This window comes from Balaenoptera musculus, chromosome 19, assembly GCF_009873245.2.
Source record: "Balaenoptera musculus isolate JJ_BM4_2016_0621 chromosome 19, mBalMus1.pri.v3, whole genome shotgun sequence".
NCBI lineage: Eukaryota > Metazoa > Chordata > Mammalia > Artiodactyla > Balaenopteridae > Balaenoptera > Balaenoptera musculus.
The window spans coordinates 24,000,092-24,018,933 of record NC_045803.1 but is presented as its reverse complement, the minus strand read 5'-3'; the positions used below and the strand labels follow the sequence as shown (position 1 = coordinate 24,018,933).

Genomic DNA, 18,842 nt, shown 5'->3' with positions numbered 1-18,842 from the left:
ATTTACTGCATGTTCAGGACAGTGGGATGGCTTATTTGGAAGGATTTCAACTTTTGAGTACTATTTCCATAATCCCTCTGGGGTGTTCCAGTGACCTAAGGCTTTCCGTCAACCTGTCAGCCTCAGTTCGGCTGGGTTCAGCTACAGTTAACTAGAGTAAATTGTTAACATAAAGTCTTGCACTGATAAATTTTAAAAATTGGCATAACTAGTGACTCCTAGAACACTATGTATTATGTCGAAAAATCAAATGAGATTCATGCTTTATCACTAAGCAAAAATAAAAATCCCTTTTTCCAGTGTAGACAAATGAAACGTTTTCATCAACAGCTTATTCAAAGCCCTGGGGACCTGTTCTAATTGTCCTTGTTTATGAAAGAGGATTAGCTAGTGTGAGTTTTGAGCCAGATATTCATGTCAGAGTTTAGTACATTTCCTAAATAACCTGACTTATTTTTATTTTCATCAAAGTTATACATACACATGACAAAAGTCAAAGCATTCTAAAAAGTTAATTAGGAAAAATCAGTCCCTCAGCCTACCTTACCCCATTTCTCCATGGAGATAGCCGCTCTTAGCTGATTCTTTTGGTATTTTCCTGCATATTTCTAAATAACATACTATACAGCTCTTCTTGGTTATTTCAGTTTCAGGTAGTAGAAAATGATTTTCCCACCGTGCAGGATGAGAATTGAGCTGTTTCATGCACCTCCTCTTCACCACCTACCACGTAAAAGTGTTCTTTTAACTTTGCGCCACAGCACCCACATCAGTATTGTTATAATTCTGGTTACATCTCTTCAGGGTTTACGTCAAGTCACCCGTTGGGCTTTTTCAATATGAAAATTTTGTCTTTGGGTGTAGGAAATTTTTCTTTCCCTTTTTTCTTGTTTAATTTTTAAAGTTCCCTTTTCTCCATTTTTCTCTTTTCTGTCTTCAAGGAACTCTTATTATTAGGTTACTTCTTAAAAAAATCTTTTCTGTTTTCCATTTCTCTTTTAACTGTTTTCTTCTCAGTAGTCTACACTGAGACTTCCTCAACTTTATCTGCTAAACCAAGAATTGGAAAACTTTTTTCTATAAAGGGCCAGATAGTAATCGTTTAAGGCTTTGAAGGCCTTTGTAGTTGAAGGAGCACCTATTCAGATCTGCAGTTGCAGGGTGAAAACAGCCATAGACAGTACAGTACACACATGGATGGGCATGGATATATTCCAGTGAACTTGATTTACAATAACAGGCTGCAGGCCAGATTTGGTCCAGGGCCATAGTTTATGGACCTCTGCTCCAAACTTGCTATTTTTTTCATTTCTTCTATTTTTAGAAACTTTCATTTGTTTTCTAAATATTCTTTTTTTTAAGAGTATGCCTTGTTCTTGTCTTATCGATATACATTTGACCCTGGAACAATGCAGGGGTGAGCAGTGCTGATCCCCACGTAGTCAAAACCTGCCTCTGTATTCGCGGTTCCGCATCCTCACATTCAGCTGACCGCAGACCAAGTAGTGAGCGCACCCACGCGGTTCAATCCCATGTTGTTCAAGGGTCAACTGTACTCTCTTGTTCTCTGAGGAGATTAAATGATCGTTTTGTTTAGTGTTTTTTTTTTTTTAATATTCTATAATGTTTGTATCCTCAGAGTGGCTTTTTTGTTTGTTTTTAATCTGTTTTTCATATTAGAGGCTTTCCTCAAATGTCTGGTGCTCCTTGAATGCCTTTCATAGTTATGAGAGGAGCATGCAGATCTGCTCGTTAGCTGTCTGCAAGTGTAGACAGGGCTTCTTTACTGCCACCCTCCCTGGTGAGTGACCAAGTCCACATCCTTGAGTCTTTTTCTTTGGGCTCATTAGATTCCCCAGAAAAGATTAAGATTCCATTTCCTCCTTAGAGGCTCTACATCTGAGGCCTTTGGGAAGTTGAGTGGGGGAAGAGACGGGAGGTGTGGTTCAGCATGTTAACATTCACCTCATCTCCCTGTTTTCAGGTTGGTATTTTTACCCTCAGCTGTGCCTGGTGTCCCCTGGTCCAGCAACCCTGTTGTACCTTCTCCAAAGAGATAGTCTCATTTTCTGATATGGTGATAGAGCAGCAGCTACCTAGATTTGTGGAGTAGGGGAGGGTATTAGAAATCAAATTGATTCCAAAGAGACTTTTAACCAAGCCTCATGTTTTTAAAAAGCCCAACTTCACCACCTCTTCCCCCACTGCCAGAGATACCTAGTGCTGCCAGTTGTTACTATTGCATCCACCTCTTTGTACTTATGGGTTTACACCCTTAAAAAAATTGTTTACTGTCGTTTAAGTGGACTTTGAAGAAGGAGCAGAGCTAAATGCATGTGTTCAACCTACAACCTTTAACTAAAATAAAATCCCTTTGTAATCTTTGAATCTTATTTGACTTTGTGTTAAACTAAATATAGAGGTACCACACCACAGATAAATTCCTGGGGTCCTTTTATTTTTATGTCAGAAATGAATTTTATAGCGCTTTATTGATTTATCAGATTCTCCCACATGGTTTTGCCCTTGTAAAATCTACGCATTTTATTTCCCCATTCTTATACATGGCAAACTTGTCCTCTAGAGCAAATGCTTCTAGCCAGCACAGCATACCATCTTCACCTTCATTTCACTTCTGCTATATTCAATTTGTTATGCTGAATTTGTCAGTGGTTCTTAAAAATTATATATATGTGTGTGTAACAGAGTGGGCAGTTGTTTGGGGAAGTTGTGGGGGGAACTATAAGTGATGTTTTACATTTTTCCCTAAGATGGACAAAATATTGGAATCAAGCACATTCCTGCAACCCAGTGTGGCATTTGGGTTCGAACGAGCAATGGAGGTCATTTTGCTTCACCAAATTATCCTGACTCATATCCACCAAACAAGGAATGTATCTACATTTTGGAAGGTATTTGACCAATTTCTGTCTTTCAGTGGATGAATTTTTACTTATTGTTAAACTAAATATATTGGTTAAATGCCCTGGTTAAACCAGTTTGAACAAAATTTAAATATGTATTTTAATTAAACTATAGTCATTATAAATATTTCTTAATACTGACATTAAAAAAATAATGGTTGAAATTTTATAGGAATTTTGGATCTCCTAAAATATAATTTAACTAGATGCATCAGTATATATGAGAAACTTCTCTGATAAGAAACCTAACCTTACTGGCATCTCTTATTAGGCTTTCTGCAAATTTATGTCCATAGTTACATTATATGTTTCTTTCATTTCTTCTGTTTTTCTATTCATCATGGTACATTGTATCTCATGAACTAAGCATTAGCTTCTCAACTCTAATTTTAATCAATTAAGTACATTCAATTTAATAAATAACATATGCCAAAGGGAAAGATTACTATAGTTCTACAGAGTAGCATTATTATTATATTATTAATACACAATGTAACATTTATCATGAATTTTATATATAACAGTTCTCATTATGCTCCTCATCTATGAAACAGTAACAGAGCAGTTGTTGTGCTTTTCTCACTTGCGTCAGGCCATTTTTACTTTTTCTTGTTTGCGTTGCCCTGATTTGCTTACTCTTATTTTCTAGCTGCTCCACGTCAAAGAATAGAGTTGACCTTTGATGAACATTATTATATAGAACCATCATTTGAATGTCGGTTTGATCACTTGGAAGTTCGAGATGGGCCGTTTGGTTTCTCTCCACTTGTAGATCGTTACTGTGGTGTGAAAAGCCCTCCATTAATTAGATCAACAGGGAGATTCATGTGGATTAAGTTCAGTTCTGATGAAGAACTTGAAGGACTGGGATTTCGAGCAAAATACTCGTTTATTCCAGGTAAAGAACTTATTGTTTCAGTGGCTAGGTCTCACTCTGGTTTTAGAATCTTAAGGCTAGAAAAGAGATAATTCAGTCAAGGTAATCAAATCAAGGCTTTAAAGAAGTTAGCAAGCTCAAAGGGAAATCAGTCCATGAATAAATAAAAACTTAACAAAGAATTAGAAATAAAACTATATCACTTGAATTTTGAAGCATATCATAGATGGCATCACATTATTTCTTAGATTTCTATATGTTTTATAGCATATATCAAATGCCAAAGACATCACAATAAATACATTTAAAAAATATTTCAACAAATTGCCTTATTTTCATGATCTATACCAAAAATTATTTTGGCAGGTTTTTTCCATTGGAATGATTCAATTACTCATTTGAATAAACAGTCTCTAGAAAATACTGAGCAATAGAAAGGATAGCGCTCTGCACTTGGAGGCAAAAGATCTGGGTGTGAATCCTTTTTCTGCCACCTACTAGCTATAAAATTTACTATTAAGCACAGAGCTGTGCCTAAGAGTTGCTGTTGCTAAGACAGGAATATCTTCCTGAGGCCACCATAACTAATTCCCAGAAACTTGGTAGCTAAAGACAACAGTAGTTTATTTTCTCAGAGTTCTGGAGGCCAGAATCCAGCAGGGTCATGTTCCCTGTGGGAACTCCAGGGGAGAATCCATTCCTAGCCTCTTCCAGCTTCTTGTGGCTGCCCCAGCATTCCTGGACGTGTGGCCTCATCACTCCAATCTCTGCCTCCATCTTCACGTCCCCTGTCTTCTCAGAATCCTTAGCTTAATCACATCCTTTGCCTTAAAATGTAATATTCACTTTTTTTAACCTTATAAGGTAGTATTCATAGGTTATGATGATTAGGATGTGGACATATATTTGGGTGGTGGGAGAGCACACCCACCTATCAGCATACTCTATCTTACCTACCACACGGTTATGTGGGAACACTTTATAGTCCTCAAAGCCTGTCTACTGTAGAAATATGCATATCCCTAATGTGGCAGCACAAAGATACAGTAGTTATTGCTCCTGTCTTCCAAGAGTTTACAAACTTAATAAGATAAAAAAGTAACTTAATGTAACAATTATAATTATAAAATTATATAATCTTTTTGCTTTTATTTATGTAAAGATTATATAATTATAGTTATATAATTTTTTTGCTTTTATTTATGTTTTCGTGCAAGAAATTTGCTAACTTAAAAAAATTAAATCATATCCAAATGAAAATATCCATAACCTTATCACCCTATAAATAAGAAACCAGTATTAACAATATGGTGTGTATCCCTTCAGATGTTTTTCTATATCTGTTTATTTTGTTTATTTTATATAACAGAGATCATGCTATTCTTTCAGCTAGATTACCAGCTTTTTTGCCTGAACAACGTAGTCAACTTTTTTTTCCCTGTTAGTAAATGTGTTAATGGTATTTTTAAGTGTTACTTCAGTATTTATGTTCTCAATGTCAAAATGATAACATTTTCAAAAAGTAAAATTTATTTATTTTTTTTAGAACAGTTTTTAGGCTCACAGCAAAACTGAGCAGAAAGTACAGAGTTACCATATACCTCCTAACCACCCCCCGACACACACAGCTACCTCCAAAACCTAAAATGAACATCCTGCACCAGGGGTACATTTGTTACAACTGATGAACCTGCATTGACACATCATCACCAAAGTACATATTTTACATTAGGGTTCACTCTGTTTTTTGGGTTTTTTTTTTAATTGGAATATAGTTGCCTTACAATGTTGTGCTAGTTTCTAGTGTACAGTAAAGTGAATCAGCCATCCGTATACATATATCCCCTCCTTTTTGGATTTCCTTCCCATTTGGGTCACCACAGAGCACTGAGTAGAGTTCCCTGTACTATACAGCAGGCTCTCATTATTTATGTTTTACACATAGTATCAATAATATATATATGTCAATCCCATCTCCCAATTCATCCCACCACCCTCCCCACTTGGTATCCATACCTCTGTTCTCTAGGGTTCACTCTTAGTGTCGTACATTGTATGGGTTTGGACAGATGTATAGTGACATATGTCTGCCATTACAGTATCATACAGAGTGTTCCCACTGCCCTAAAAATCCTGTGGGCTCCACCTATTCATCCCTCCCACCCCAACCCCTGACAACCACTGATCTTTTTACTGTCTCCATAGTTTTGCCCTTTCCAGAACGTCATACGGTTGGAATCATACAGTATGTAAGCTTTTCAGATTAGCTTCTTTCACTTAGTAATATTTATTTAAGGTTCCTCCATGTTTTTTTATGGCTTGGTAGCTTGTTTCTTTTTAGTGCAGAATAATATTTCATTGTTTGGATGTACCACAGTTTGTTTATCCATTCTGTTGAAGGATATCTTGGCTGCTTCCAGGTTTTAGCAACCACAGATAAACCTGCTGTAGACATCCATATGCAGGTATTTGTGTGGACAAGTTTTTAACTCATTTGGCTAAGTACCATGGAGTGCAATTGCTGTATCATATTAAAATTTGTCTTTAGTTTTTGCTTAAATGGATTGTGGTGGTGGTAGCACAAAATTGTGAATGTACTTAATGCCAATGAATTGTACATTTAAAAATAAGTAAAAGGATACATATTATGTTATATATTTTACTACAATAAAAATAAATTAAAAAAATTACAAACAGGTGTCTAAAAAAGCTTAATTTGAAAATTCAGATAGAAGACATATATATCAACACACCAGAATGAAAAAATTGTTAGTCTAAAAGATCTCAGAATTTTTAATTAGCCTGTTTAAACCTATTTTAATTCACAGTTTATTGTATGTAACTGGTTGCTCAATTCTTGTTAAAATTGTTTTTTTTGTTGTTGTTGTTTTGGCCACACCATGTGGCATGCGGGATCTTCCCAACCAGGGATCGAACCTGTGTCCCCTGCAGTGGAAGCGTGGAATCTTAACCACTGACTTTCGGCATGGTTATCAAAGTACATGTTGAAAAAAAGTAAGAGGAAAATTTTTAGCTTAATCTAGCATACATCACAGAGACTGTTCTTTTTTAACTTAATAATCTAAACCCAACCTCCCTAAATAAAAGGGAGTGACGACACTTCAGCAATTTTGCAGAGAAATGTCAAAGAGAAATCTAAATTTAAACAGCATTAGAGTAGAAAGTCATAGCAACTATCTGGCAAGTGAATCAGAATTTCTTCACATGGAGGAAAGAATTCTAGGACATTGTCACTATTGCACTAAAATTTCCAGAATTATCCCAGTTACTTCCAGGAAGTAGCAATCCATTAAGAGCCTCTGCCTCAACAAATATCACCAGTAGCTCAGAGAATTTCATTTATTTAAAAGATACTAATTTCTCGGGCTTCCCTGGTGGCGCAGTGGTTGAGAATCTGCCTGCTAATGCTGGGGACATGGGTTTGAGCCCTGGTCTGGGAAGATCCCACATGCTGCGGAGCAACTAGGCCCATGAGCCACAACTACTGAGCCTGCGCGTCTGGAACCTGTGCTCCGCAACAAGAGAGGCCACGATAGTGAGAGGCTCGCGCACCGCGATGAAGAGTGGCCCCCGCTTGCCGCAACTAGAGAAAGCCCTCACACAGAAATGAAGACCCAACATAGCCAAAAATAAATAAATTAATTAATTATTTTTTTTAAAAAGATACTAATTTCTCATCATCGTTAGTAAGTTTCATCCATATTTACATCCCTAGACAAAATTTACTTTATATGACTTTAAATAACTAGACAGCCATGATTTAGCTATTTATGAATTGTCTATTTATTTTGACATTGTTTTTTTTTTCTTTTAGTGGTAAAATTGTGGTATCATCACCCACACTATAACGGCAAGAAAGAGTAAGAAAGAAAAATGTTACAGTAAGAAAAACTGTCTAGAGAATTAGAATCTAGTCCTGACATTGCCATTATATGGTCTTAAAAAGCCATAATCTCTCTGATTCAGTTTCCTCATCTATAAAACAGAATAGTACATGATCTTCTTGATATTGTCATTAGCATAATATTAAACATAAGGTCTGTAGAAACTCTGAAGTACTATAAAATACAAATGTAAAGTAATATAGTCTAGAAATCCTAAGCATTTTATTATAATTTATAATTTATCTATATTTTAACCATAAGCCATATGAAGTTGCTCTCATGATACATAAAACTAATAGAAGAAAAAGAACTGCCTTTCTTCAAAGAATCTTTACATATAAAGCTGCCTGACTTTGTTTTTTAATATTTTTAAAAGCATTATTCAAATGATTAAGATGTTTGTTTTTTCTTTCAGGCAGTCTAAACTTATTTGCAAAAATCTGACTCTATATAAGACTTTGTAATGTCTTTTGATACTAAAGTGTCAATTCAGTTAATTGATTTAGTTCATAAAAATCAAATACCTGGACAATTTAATTAAATCAGTTATTTTGATATAAACTATTGGTTGTCAATTTTCTATGAACTATTTCATAGGGCAGAATATCCTATATATCATCTAGTCATCTCTCTTTTTCCTGCCATTGTGAAAAAAACAACTTACTAGCTGCTACTGTGGTGGGATAAATTATATGTAACATAAAATTCACTATCTTAAACCTTTTAACTGTACAAGTCAGTGGCATTAAGTACACTTACAATGTTGTGCAACCATCACACCGTGCATATCCAGAACTTTTTTGTCATCCCAAGCTGAAACTTTGTCCCCATTAAACACTTAACTCCCTATCCCTCCCTCCCTACAGCCCTGTGAAAACAGTCTCTAAATTCGACGAATCTAGGGACCTCAATAAAGGGAATCATATAGTGTCCTTAACTGTCTGGCTTATTTTACTTAGCATATTGTTTCCAGACTCATCCATGTTGTAGCATGTGTCAGAATTTCATTCCTTTTTAAGGTTGAATAATATTCCATTGTATTATTTATACTACATTTTGTTTACTCATTCATCCATCAATGGACTAGCTACTGCAGTTGACATAGAGTTGTGAGTTTTCAGGTAGCATAAATAAGTTTTTAGTTCATAGTTGGATCAAAAGTATAAACGTTATCATTTAAAAAATATTGATCCTATAAGTGAGCACCTCAATATGCTCATAAATAACCAGTGGTCTGTAGTTTACACAAATGAAAGCTTTCTCTTGCTTTGTTATTAAGTGTAGCATTAGACATAATGTAAGACATTAAGCCTTAAAGTAACTCTAAAATACCTCAATGCCAATGACTTTCTTCTTTTCTCTGTTACAGATCCAGACTTTACTTACCTAGGAGGTATTTTAAATCCCATCCCAGGTTTAGTATATTACCTCTTTTTCCTCATGGCATCTAGGATCAGTCTTATTTTCCTTTGAACATCATTCATCTGTTCTTTCTAGATTGCCAGTTTGAGCTGTCAGGAGCTGATGGAATAATACGTTCTAGTCAGGTAGAACAAGAGGAAAAAACAAAACCCGGCCAAGCAGTTGATTGCATCTGGACGATTAAAGCTACTCCAAAAGCTAAGGTAGTATTAAGTATGCAGTCACTTCTGAGAAGAACATAATAAGATGTGATTTGTATAACGTATTATTTTGGTTCATGCAGATACTTATTATTTAAACTGACGTTACAACTTTTTAAAAATTTTATTTCAGTCATGTTATTGAACACCTAGCATCTCAGCATTGTTGTAGTTAAATAAACTACAATGTAAACTTCAGGAATGTCACACATACATTAATATTCTTGTTTTAAGATTCTTAAAATCTGTGTGTTCCTAATTGGAGAGTATAGGTATTGATCAGTGTGATCATAGATTCATAAACACCTTTATGAGGAGGTAAAATATGCCATAAGATGTTAAAGTATCTTGTCAAAGGTCTCAGAGTTGGTTATAACAGTGTCAAAACCAAAACACAAATGTATCATCTTAGTTCTGTGTTCTTACCATGCTGTCCTCTGCTAATGTAGAGTTTTTATTGGAAAGTACTACAGGGAAGGATGTTTTTAAATAACTCTTGACAGATTGAGACTGGTTGCTAACTACTTCTGCTTTTTGCTTTTAATTTGTACTTCTAGAAATAGTAACAGTTAAAATTATATTTATTGTTTATATATGTAAACAGAAAAGAAAGAGTGAGGGTAGGAGAATTTAAAGAATTACGAAAATCAAATTTAAAGTTGCTGGTAATATGATGGATGAGATAACCTGAAAACCTACCTATTACAAAACACTTAGAAACATTGGATAAAATATAACAGACGTCCTTTTAAAACCATAGAAAAGCTCCAAAAAAGAAGATAATTCTTATGAACTAGAAATGAAAGTGCTATAAATCAGAGCAGTAAACTGAAAACTGAAATTGATGGTACAAATGCCTCTTGCTGTTTTTAGTAACCTATGACTACTCAAGGGTAGATATGCCAGGAGCTTGGCATCACCCACACTGAGACAAATAAAAGGCCTAGGGTTCGTGTGGACTTTGAGACGACTGCCACATGAAGCTGAAACCCTCAAAGGGAGATGATTGCCATGAAATGGTAGTTTAGAAAAACTCTTCCACTAGTGCAAATTGGTAACAAAGAAGCTTATCCTGAGCTCAGTCTTAAGATGCAGGTGAGGCTGAGGTCTCCCCTAACCGTTTATACCTAGAAACCTATCTTTATTACAGTTTGGGATGTGAATTTACATTCCATGCTCAGCCCAGGGACCACTTAGCCCCCAAATGAACAAAATGGTCCTGGGCTTATTAAACCTTTTGAGGCACCTGAAAAAGATAAATACAAAATAACCATATAGGCTACAGGATTGCCATAGCTAAAACACTGCTGAAGTAAGCTTACAGCCCAAAATTAGAAAACATAGGTGAACAACCCACCATGAGTGAGTTAACAGACATACCCAAGAACTGAAGTGTCTTAAATATCCTACAAGTAGTAATCAAAAAAATGAGAAAGAAAGTACCAAGTATGCTTTAAAAATAACCAAATAGAACTTGCTCAAGTAAAAAGTATAGTATTGAAAGACAGATTTGAGAAAATTACCCAGAAAGTAGCTTGAGGATGGGAGACAGTGGCATTTTATTAAGAAACTTGGAAGAAATGACAATAGAATAATGTTTTCAAAGTGCTAAGGAAAAAAAATTAACTGGCAATCTAAAATTTGAAAATTCCATGTCCAACTAATCTGTCATTCAAGAATGAGGACAAGGGTTCAAGATGACGGAGTAGAAGGATGTGCTCTCACTCCCTCTTGTGAGAGCACCAGAATCACAACTAACTGCTGAACAATCATTGACAGGAAGACACTGGACCTCACCAAAAAAGATGCCCCACATCCAAAGACAAAGGAGAAGCTGCACTGAGACAGTAGGAGGAGCGCAATCACAATAAAATCAAATCCCATAACTGCTGGGTGGGGGACTCAGAAACTGGAGAACACTTATACCACAGAAGTCCACCCACTGGAGTGAAGGTTCTGAGCCCCATGTCAGGCTTCCCAACCTGGGGGTCCGGCAATGGGAGGAGGAATTCCTAGAGAATCAGACTTTGAAGGCTAGCAGGATTTGATTGCAGGACTTCGACAGGACTGGGGGAAACAGAGACTCCATTCTTGGAGGGCACACACAAAGTAGTGTGCACGTCGAACCCCGGGGAAGGATCAGTGACCCCACAGGAGACTGAACCACACCTACCTGCTAGTGTTGGGGGGTCTCCTGCAGAGGTGGGGGGTAGCTGTGTCTCACCATGAGGACAGGGACACGTGGCAGCAGAAGTTCCGGGAAGTATTCCATAGCGTAAGCCCTCCCAGAGTCCACCATTAGCCCCACCAAAGAGCCTGGGTAGGCTCCAGTGTTGGGTTGCCTCAGGCCAAACAACCAACAGGGAAAGAACCCAGACCCAACCATCAGCAGACAAGTGGGTTAAAGTTTTACTGAGCTGTGCCCACCAGAGCAACAGCCAGCTCTACCCACCACTAGTCCCTCCCATCAGGAAACTTGCACAAGCCTCTTAGATAGTCTCATCTACCAGATGGCAGATAGCAGAAGCAAGAACTACAATGCCGCAGTCTGTGGAACAAAAACCACATTCACAGAAAGACAGACAAGATGAAAAGGCAGAGGGCTATGTACCAGATGAAGGAACAGAGTAAAACCCCAGAAAAACAACTAAATTAAGTGGAGATAGGCAACCTTCCAGAAAAAGAATTCAGAATAATGATAGTGAAGATGATCCAGGACCTCGGAAAAACAATGGAGGCAAAGATCGAGAAGATGCAAGAAATGTATAACAAAGACCTAGGAGAATTAAAGAACAAACCAACAGAGATGAACAATACAATAACTGAAATGAAAACTACACTAGAAGGAATCAATAGCAGAATAACTGAGGCAGAAGAACGGATAAGTGACCTGGAAGACAGAATGGTGGAATTCACTGCTGCAGAACAAAATAAAGAAAAAAGAATGAAAAAAAAATGAAGACAGCCTAAGAGACCTTTGGGACAACATTAAATGCAACAACATTCGCATCATAGGGGTCCCAGAAGGAGAAGACAGAGGGGAAGGACCTGATAAAGTATTTGAAGAGATTATAGTTGAAAACTTCCCTAACATGGGAAAGGAAATAGCCACCCAAGTTCACAAAACGCAGAGAGTCCCAGGCAGGATAAACCCAAGGAAAAACACGCTGAGACAAATAGTAATCAAATTGGCAAAAATTAAAGACAAAGAAAAATTATTGAAAGCAGCAAGGGAAAAACGACAAATAACATACAAGGGAACTCCCATAAGGTTAACAGCTGATTTCTCAGCAGAAACTCTACAAGCTAGAAGGGAGTAGCATGACATATTTAAAGCAATGAAAGGGAAGAACCTACAACCAAGATTACCCGGCAAGGATCTCATTCAGATTCGATGGAGGAATCAGAAGCTTTACAGACAAGCAAAAGCTAAGAGAATTCAGCACCACCAACCCAGCTCTACAACAAATGCTAAAGGAACTTCTCTAAGTGGGAAACACAAGAGAAGAAAATGACCTACAAAAACAAACCCATAACAAGAAAATGGTCATAGGAACATATATATCGATAATTACCTTAAACGTGAATGGATTAAATGATCCAATGTAAAGACACAGACTCGCTGAATGGATACAAAAACAAGACCCATATATATGCTATCTACAAGAGACCCACTTCAGACCTAGGGACACATACAGACTGAAAGTGAGGGGATGGAAAAAGATATTCCATGCAAATGGAAATCAAAAGAAAGCTGGAGTAGCTATACTCATATCAGATAAAATAGACTTTAAAATACAGAATGTTACAAGAGACAAGGAAGGACACTACATAATGATCAAGGGATCAATCCAAGAAGAAGATATAACAATTATAAATATATATGCACCCAACATAGGAGCACCTCAATACATAAGGCAACTGCTAACAGCTATAAAAGAGGAAATCAACAGTAACACAATAATAGTGGGGGACTTTAACTCCTCACTTACACCAATGGACAGATCATCCAAAATGAAAATTAATAAGGAAACACAAGCTTTAAATGACACAATAGACCAGATAGATTTAGTTGATATTTATAGGACATTCCATCCAAAAACAACAGATTACACTTTCTTCTCAAGTGCGCACGGAACATTAACCAAGATAGATCACATCTTGGGTCACAAATCAAGCCTCAGTAAATTTAAGAAAATCGAAATCATATCAAGCATCTTTTCTGACCACAACGGTATGAGATTAGAGATCAATTACAGGGAAAAAAAGTATAAAATACAAACACATGGAGGCTAAACAATACGTTACTAAATAACCAAGAGATCACTGAAAAAATCAGAGGAAATCAAAAAATACCTAGAGACAAATGACAATGAACACATGACGATACAAAACCTATGGGATGCAGCAAAAGCAGTTCTAAGAGGGAAGTTTATAGCTATACAAGCCTACCTCAAGAAACAAGAAAAATCTCAAGTAAACAATCTAACCTTACACCTAAAGGAACTAGAGAAAGAAGAACAAACAAAACCCAAAGTTAGCAGAAGGAAAGAAATCATAAAGGTCAGAGCTGAAATAAATGAAATAGAAACAAAGAAAACAATAGCAAAGATCAATAAAACTAAAAGCTGGTTCTTTGAGAAGATAAACAAAATTGATAAGCCATTAGCCAGACTCATCAAGAAAAAGAGGGAGAGGACTCAAATCAATAAAATTAGAAATGAAAAAGGAGAAGTTACAACAGACACCGCAGAAATACAAAACATCCTAAGAGACTACTACAAGCAACTCTATGCCAATAAAACGGACAACCTGGAAGAAATGGACAAATTCTTAGAAAGGTATAACCTTCCAAGACTGAACCAGGAAGAAACAGAATATATGAACAGACCAATCACAAGTAATGAAATTGAAACTGTGATTAAAAATCTTGCAACAAACAAAAGTCCAGAACCCAATGGCTTCACAGGTGAACTCTATCAAACATTTAGAGAAGAGCTAACACCCATCCTTCTCAAACTCTTCCAAAAAATTGCAGAGGAAGGAACACTCCCAAACTCATTCTATGAGGCCACCATCACCCTGATACCAAAACCAGACAAAGACACTACAAAAAAAGAAAATTACAGACCAATATCACTGATGAATATAGATGCAAAAATCCTCAACAAAATACTGGCAATCAGAATCCAACAACACATTAAAAGGATCATACACCACGGTCAAGTGGGATTTATCCCAGGGATGCAAGGATTCTTCAATATACGCGTATCAATCATTGTGATACACCACATCAACAAATTGAAGAATAAAAACCATATGATCATCTCAATAGATGCAGAAAAAGCTTTTCACAAAATTCAACACCCATTTATGACAAAAACTCTCCAGAAAGTGGGCATAGAGGGAACCTACCTCAACATAATAAAGGCCATATATGACAAACCCACAGCAAACATCATTCTCAATGGTGAAAAACTGAAAGCATTTCCTCTAAGATCAGGAACAAGACAAGGATGTCCACTCTCGCCACTATTATTCAACATAGTTTTGGAAGTCTTAGCTGTGGCAATCAGAGAAGAAAAACAAATAAAAGGAATACAAATTGGAGAAGAAGTAAAGCTGTCACTGTTTGCAGATGACATGATACTATACATAGAGAATCCTAAAGATGCCACCAGAAAACTACTAGAGCTAATCAATGAATTTGGTAAAGTTGCAAGGTACAAAATTAATGCACAGAAATCTCTTGCATTCCTATACACTAATGATGAAAAATCTGAAAGAGAAATTAAGGAAACACTCCCATTTACTATTGCAACAAAAAGAATAAAGTACCTAGGAATAAACCTACCTAGGGAGACAAAAGACCTGTATGCAGAAAACTATAAGACACTGATGAAAGAAATTAAAGATGATACAAACAGATGGAGCAATGTACCATGTTCTTGGCTTGGAAGAATCAGTATTGTGAAAATGACTGTACTACCCAAAACAATTTACAGATTCAGTGCAATCCCTATCAAATTACCAACGGCATTTTTTACAGAACTAGAACAAAAAATCTTAAAATTTGTGTGGAGAGACAAAAGACCCCGAATAGCCAAAGCAGTCTTGAGGGAAAAAAATGGAGCTGGAGGAATCAGATTCCCTGACTTCAGACTACACTACAAAGCTACAGTAATCAAGCCAAATGGTACTGGCACAAAAACAGAAATATAGATCAATGGAACAGGATAGAAAGCCCAGAGATAAACCCATGCACCTGTGGTCATCTAATCTATGACAAAGGACACAAGGATATACAATGGAGAAAAGACAGTCTCTTCAGTAAGTGGTGCTGGGAAAACTGGAAAGCTACATGTAAAAGAATGAAATTAGAACACTCCCTAACACCACACACAAAAATAAACTCAAATTGATTAGTGACCTAAATGTAAGACTGGACACTATAAAACTCTTAGAAGAAAACATAGGAAGAACACTCTTTGACATAAATCACAGCAAGATCTTTTTTGACCGACCTCTTAGACTAATGGAAATAAAAACAAAAAAATAAAGAAATGGGACCTAATGAAACTTGAAAGCTTTTGCACAGCAAAGGAAACTACAAGCAAGACGAAAAGACAACCCTCAGAATGGGAGAAAATATTTGCAAGTGAATCAATGGACAAATGATTAATCTCCAAAATATATAAACAGCTCATGCAGCTCAATATTACAAAAACAAACAAGCCAATCAAAAAATGGGCAGAAGGCCTAAACAGACATTTCTCCAAAGAAGACATACAGATGGCCAAGAAGCACATGAAAAGATGCTCAACATCACTAATTATTAGAGAAATGCAAATCAAAACTACAATGAGGTATCACCTCACACCAGTTAGAATGGGCATCATCAGAAAATCTACAAACAACAAATGCTGGAGAGGGTGTGGAGAAAAGGGAACCCTCTTTCACTGTTGGTGGGAATGTAAGCTGATACAGCCACTATGGAGAACAGTTTGGAGGTTCCTTAAAAAACTAAAAAGAGAAGTACCATACGACCCAGCAATCCCACTACTGGGCATATACCCTGAGAAAACCATAATTCAAAAAGACACATATACCCCAATGTTCATTGCAGCACTATTTACAACAGCCAGGACATGGAAGCAACCTAAATGTCCATCAACAGAGGAATGGATAGAGAAGTTGTGGTACATATATACGATGGAATATTCCTCAGGCAGAAAAAGGAACGAAATTGGGTCATTTGTAGAGACGTGGATGTATCTAGAGACTGTCATACAGAGTGAAGTAAGGCAGAAAGAGAAAAACAAATATTGTATATTAACGCATATATGTGGAACCTAGAAAAATGACACAGATGAACCAGTTTGCAGGACAGAAATTGAGACACAGATGTAGAGAACAAACGTATGGACACCAAGGGGGGAAAGTGGGGTGGAGGGGGGTGGTGTGATGAATTGGGAGATTGGGATTGACATATGTACACCAATATGTATAAAATGGATGACTAAGAAGAACCTGCTGTAAAAAAAAATAAAATTCAAACACAATGAATAAAATAAAATTCAAAAATTCAAAAAAAAACTAAACTAAAATGCTTCAACAATGGCAGTGTAACATTCAAAAGGTCATTTACATAAATCCAAATATGTATCACAAAATTATGTTAAAATTCGAGGAATTATGATTGCCTCACAGAAAAGCATTAATATAACCATAGAACATAATTTATTCCAAAATGTTTCAAATGGTAAAATTGAAATAAAAACTGGAAACAGTGTGTGAATAAAAAAAAAAACAGTGAGTGCAAAATTAAGGTATTTTGGGGCAAAAATAATAATTGGACCAAGTGCTATATTTAAAATCCAAGTATAAGGCTTCCCTGGTGGCGCGGTGGTTGGCAATCTGCCTGCCAATGCAGGGGTCACGGGTTCGATCCCTGGTCTGGGAGGATCCCACATGCCGCGGAGCGGCTAGGCCCATGCGCCACAACTACTGAGCCTGCGCTCTGGAGCCCATGAGCCACAACTGCTGGGCCTGCATGCCACAACTACTGAAGCCCGCGCACCTAGAGCCTGTGCTCCGCAACGGGAGAGGCCACCTCAATGAGAGGACTGCGCACCGTGACGAGGGGTGGCCCCTGCTCACTGCAACTGGAGAAGAGCCCGCGTGCAGCAATGAAGACCCAATGCAGCCAAAAATAAAATAAAATAAAATAAATTTATTAAAAAAAAAAATCCAAGTATATCCTGTTTTAGGTTAACTAAAGGAAATTTTGAAAATACACAAACAGGAATGAAATAGATACTAAAAGAGCTGATACAGCTATTAAAATTGAAATGAAGATGGTCACGAATTCATAAGGAAGATATATTTTAAATTTTATGTATTAATATAACCTCAAAATATACAAAACATGAATTGATAGTTTCTGAGGAAAACTGACAAATCCACAATTACAGCATGTAATTTTTTTTGCCTCTCAGTAATTAAGCATGCAAAAAAAAAGTCAAGGCTTAGAAGATTTAAACAACACAGTTTGCCTGATGGAACATGATATCTTGACTTGCAGCATCCAGAGAATTTTCATTCTCTACAAGCATGCCTGAAACATTTATGGAAACTGATCCATACACTGGATGGAAAAGGAAGTCTGCCGTACATACCAGTGCTTGGTATCATGCAGAGCATCCTCTGACAAAAATGCAATTAAATTAGGAACCAGCAACCAAACAATAACTTTAAAACCCCATATGGTGCTAGGAAAGTCGGACAGCTGCTTGTAAATCAGTGAAGTTAGAACACACCCTCACACCATACATACACACAAAAAAACTCAAAATGGCCTAAAGACTTAAACATAAGACATGACACTATGAAACTGCTAGAAGAGATCATAGACAAAACGTTGTCTGACATAAATCATATCAATGTGTTCTTAGGTCAGTCTCCCAAGGCAATAGAAATAAAAACAAATGGGACCTAATCAAGCTTACGAGCTTTTGCATAGCAAAGGAAACCATAAACAAAATGAAAAGACAACCTACAGAATGGGAGAAAATATGTGCAAACGAAGCAACTGACAAGGGCTTAATTTCCAAAATATACAAACAGCTCTTACAACTCAACAAAAAAACAACCCAATTGAAAAATGGGCAGAACACCTAAATAGACATTTCTCCAAAGAAAAAATACAGATGGCCAATAGGCATATGAAAAGATGCTCAACATTGCTAATTATTGGAGAAATGTCAATCAAAACTACAATGAGGTACCACTTCACACTGGTCAGAATGGCCAACAAAAAGTCTACAAATAACAAATGCTGAATAGGGTGTGGAGGAAATGGAACCCTCCTACACTGTTGGTGGGAATGTAAGTTGGTGCAGCCACTATGGAGAACAGTATGGAGATTCCTCAAAAAACTAAGAATTACCATATGATCCAGCAGCCCCACTCCTGGGCATATATTGAGGCAAAGCTGTAGTCCAAAAAGATACAT

The 18,842-nt window shown here is 36.7% G+C and overlaps 1 protein-coding gene across 3 annotated transcripts in view; it reads left to right on the top strand.

The window, feature by feature from the left end:
• The window catches only part of NETO2 (neuropilin and tolloid like 2), a 76,527-nt gene that overhangs the window by 11,418 nt on the left and 46,267 nt on the right, over positions 1-18,842 (top strand). The window contains exons 3-6 of one of the 3 annotated variants that reach the window (XM_036832128.1): positions 2,772-2,912; positions 3,574-3,822; positions 9,076-9,099; positions 9,204-9,331. In XM_036832128.1, the coding sequence (XP_036688023.1) occupies positions 2,772-2,912; positions 3,574-3,822; positions 9,076-9,099; positions 9,204-9,331 (542 nt within the window). Of the gene's footprint in view, positions 1-2,771; positions 2,913-3,573; positions 3,823-9,075; positions 9,121-9,203; positions 9,332-18,842 lie in introns of all 3 variants that reach the window. The other 2 variants (XM_036832126.1, XM_036832129.1) reach the window with 2 other exon arrangements.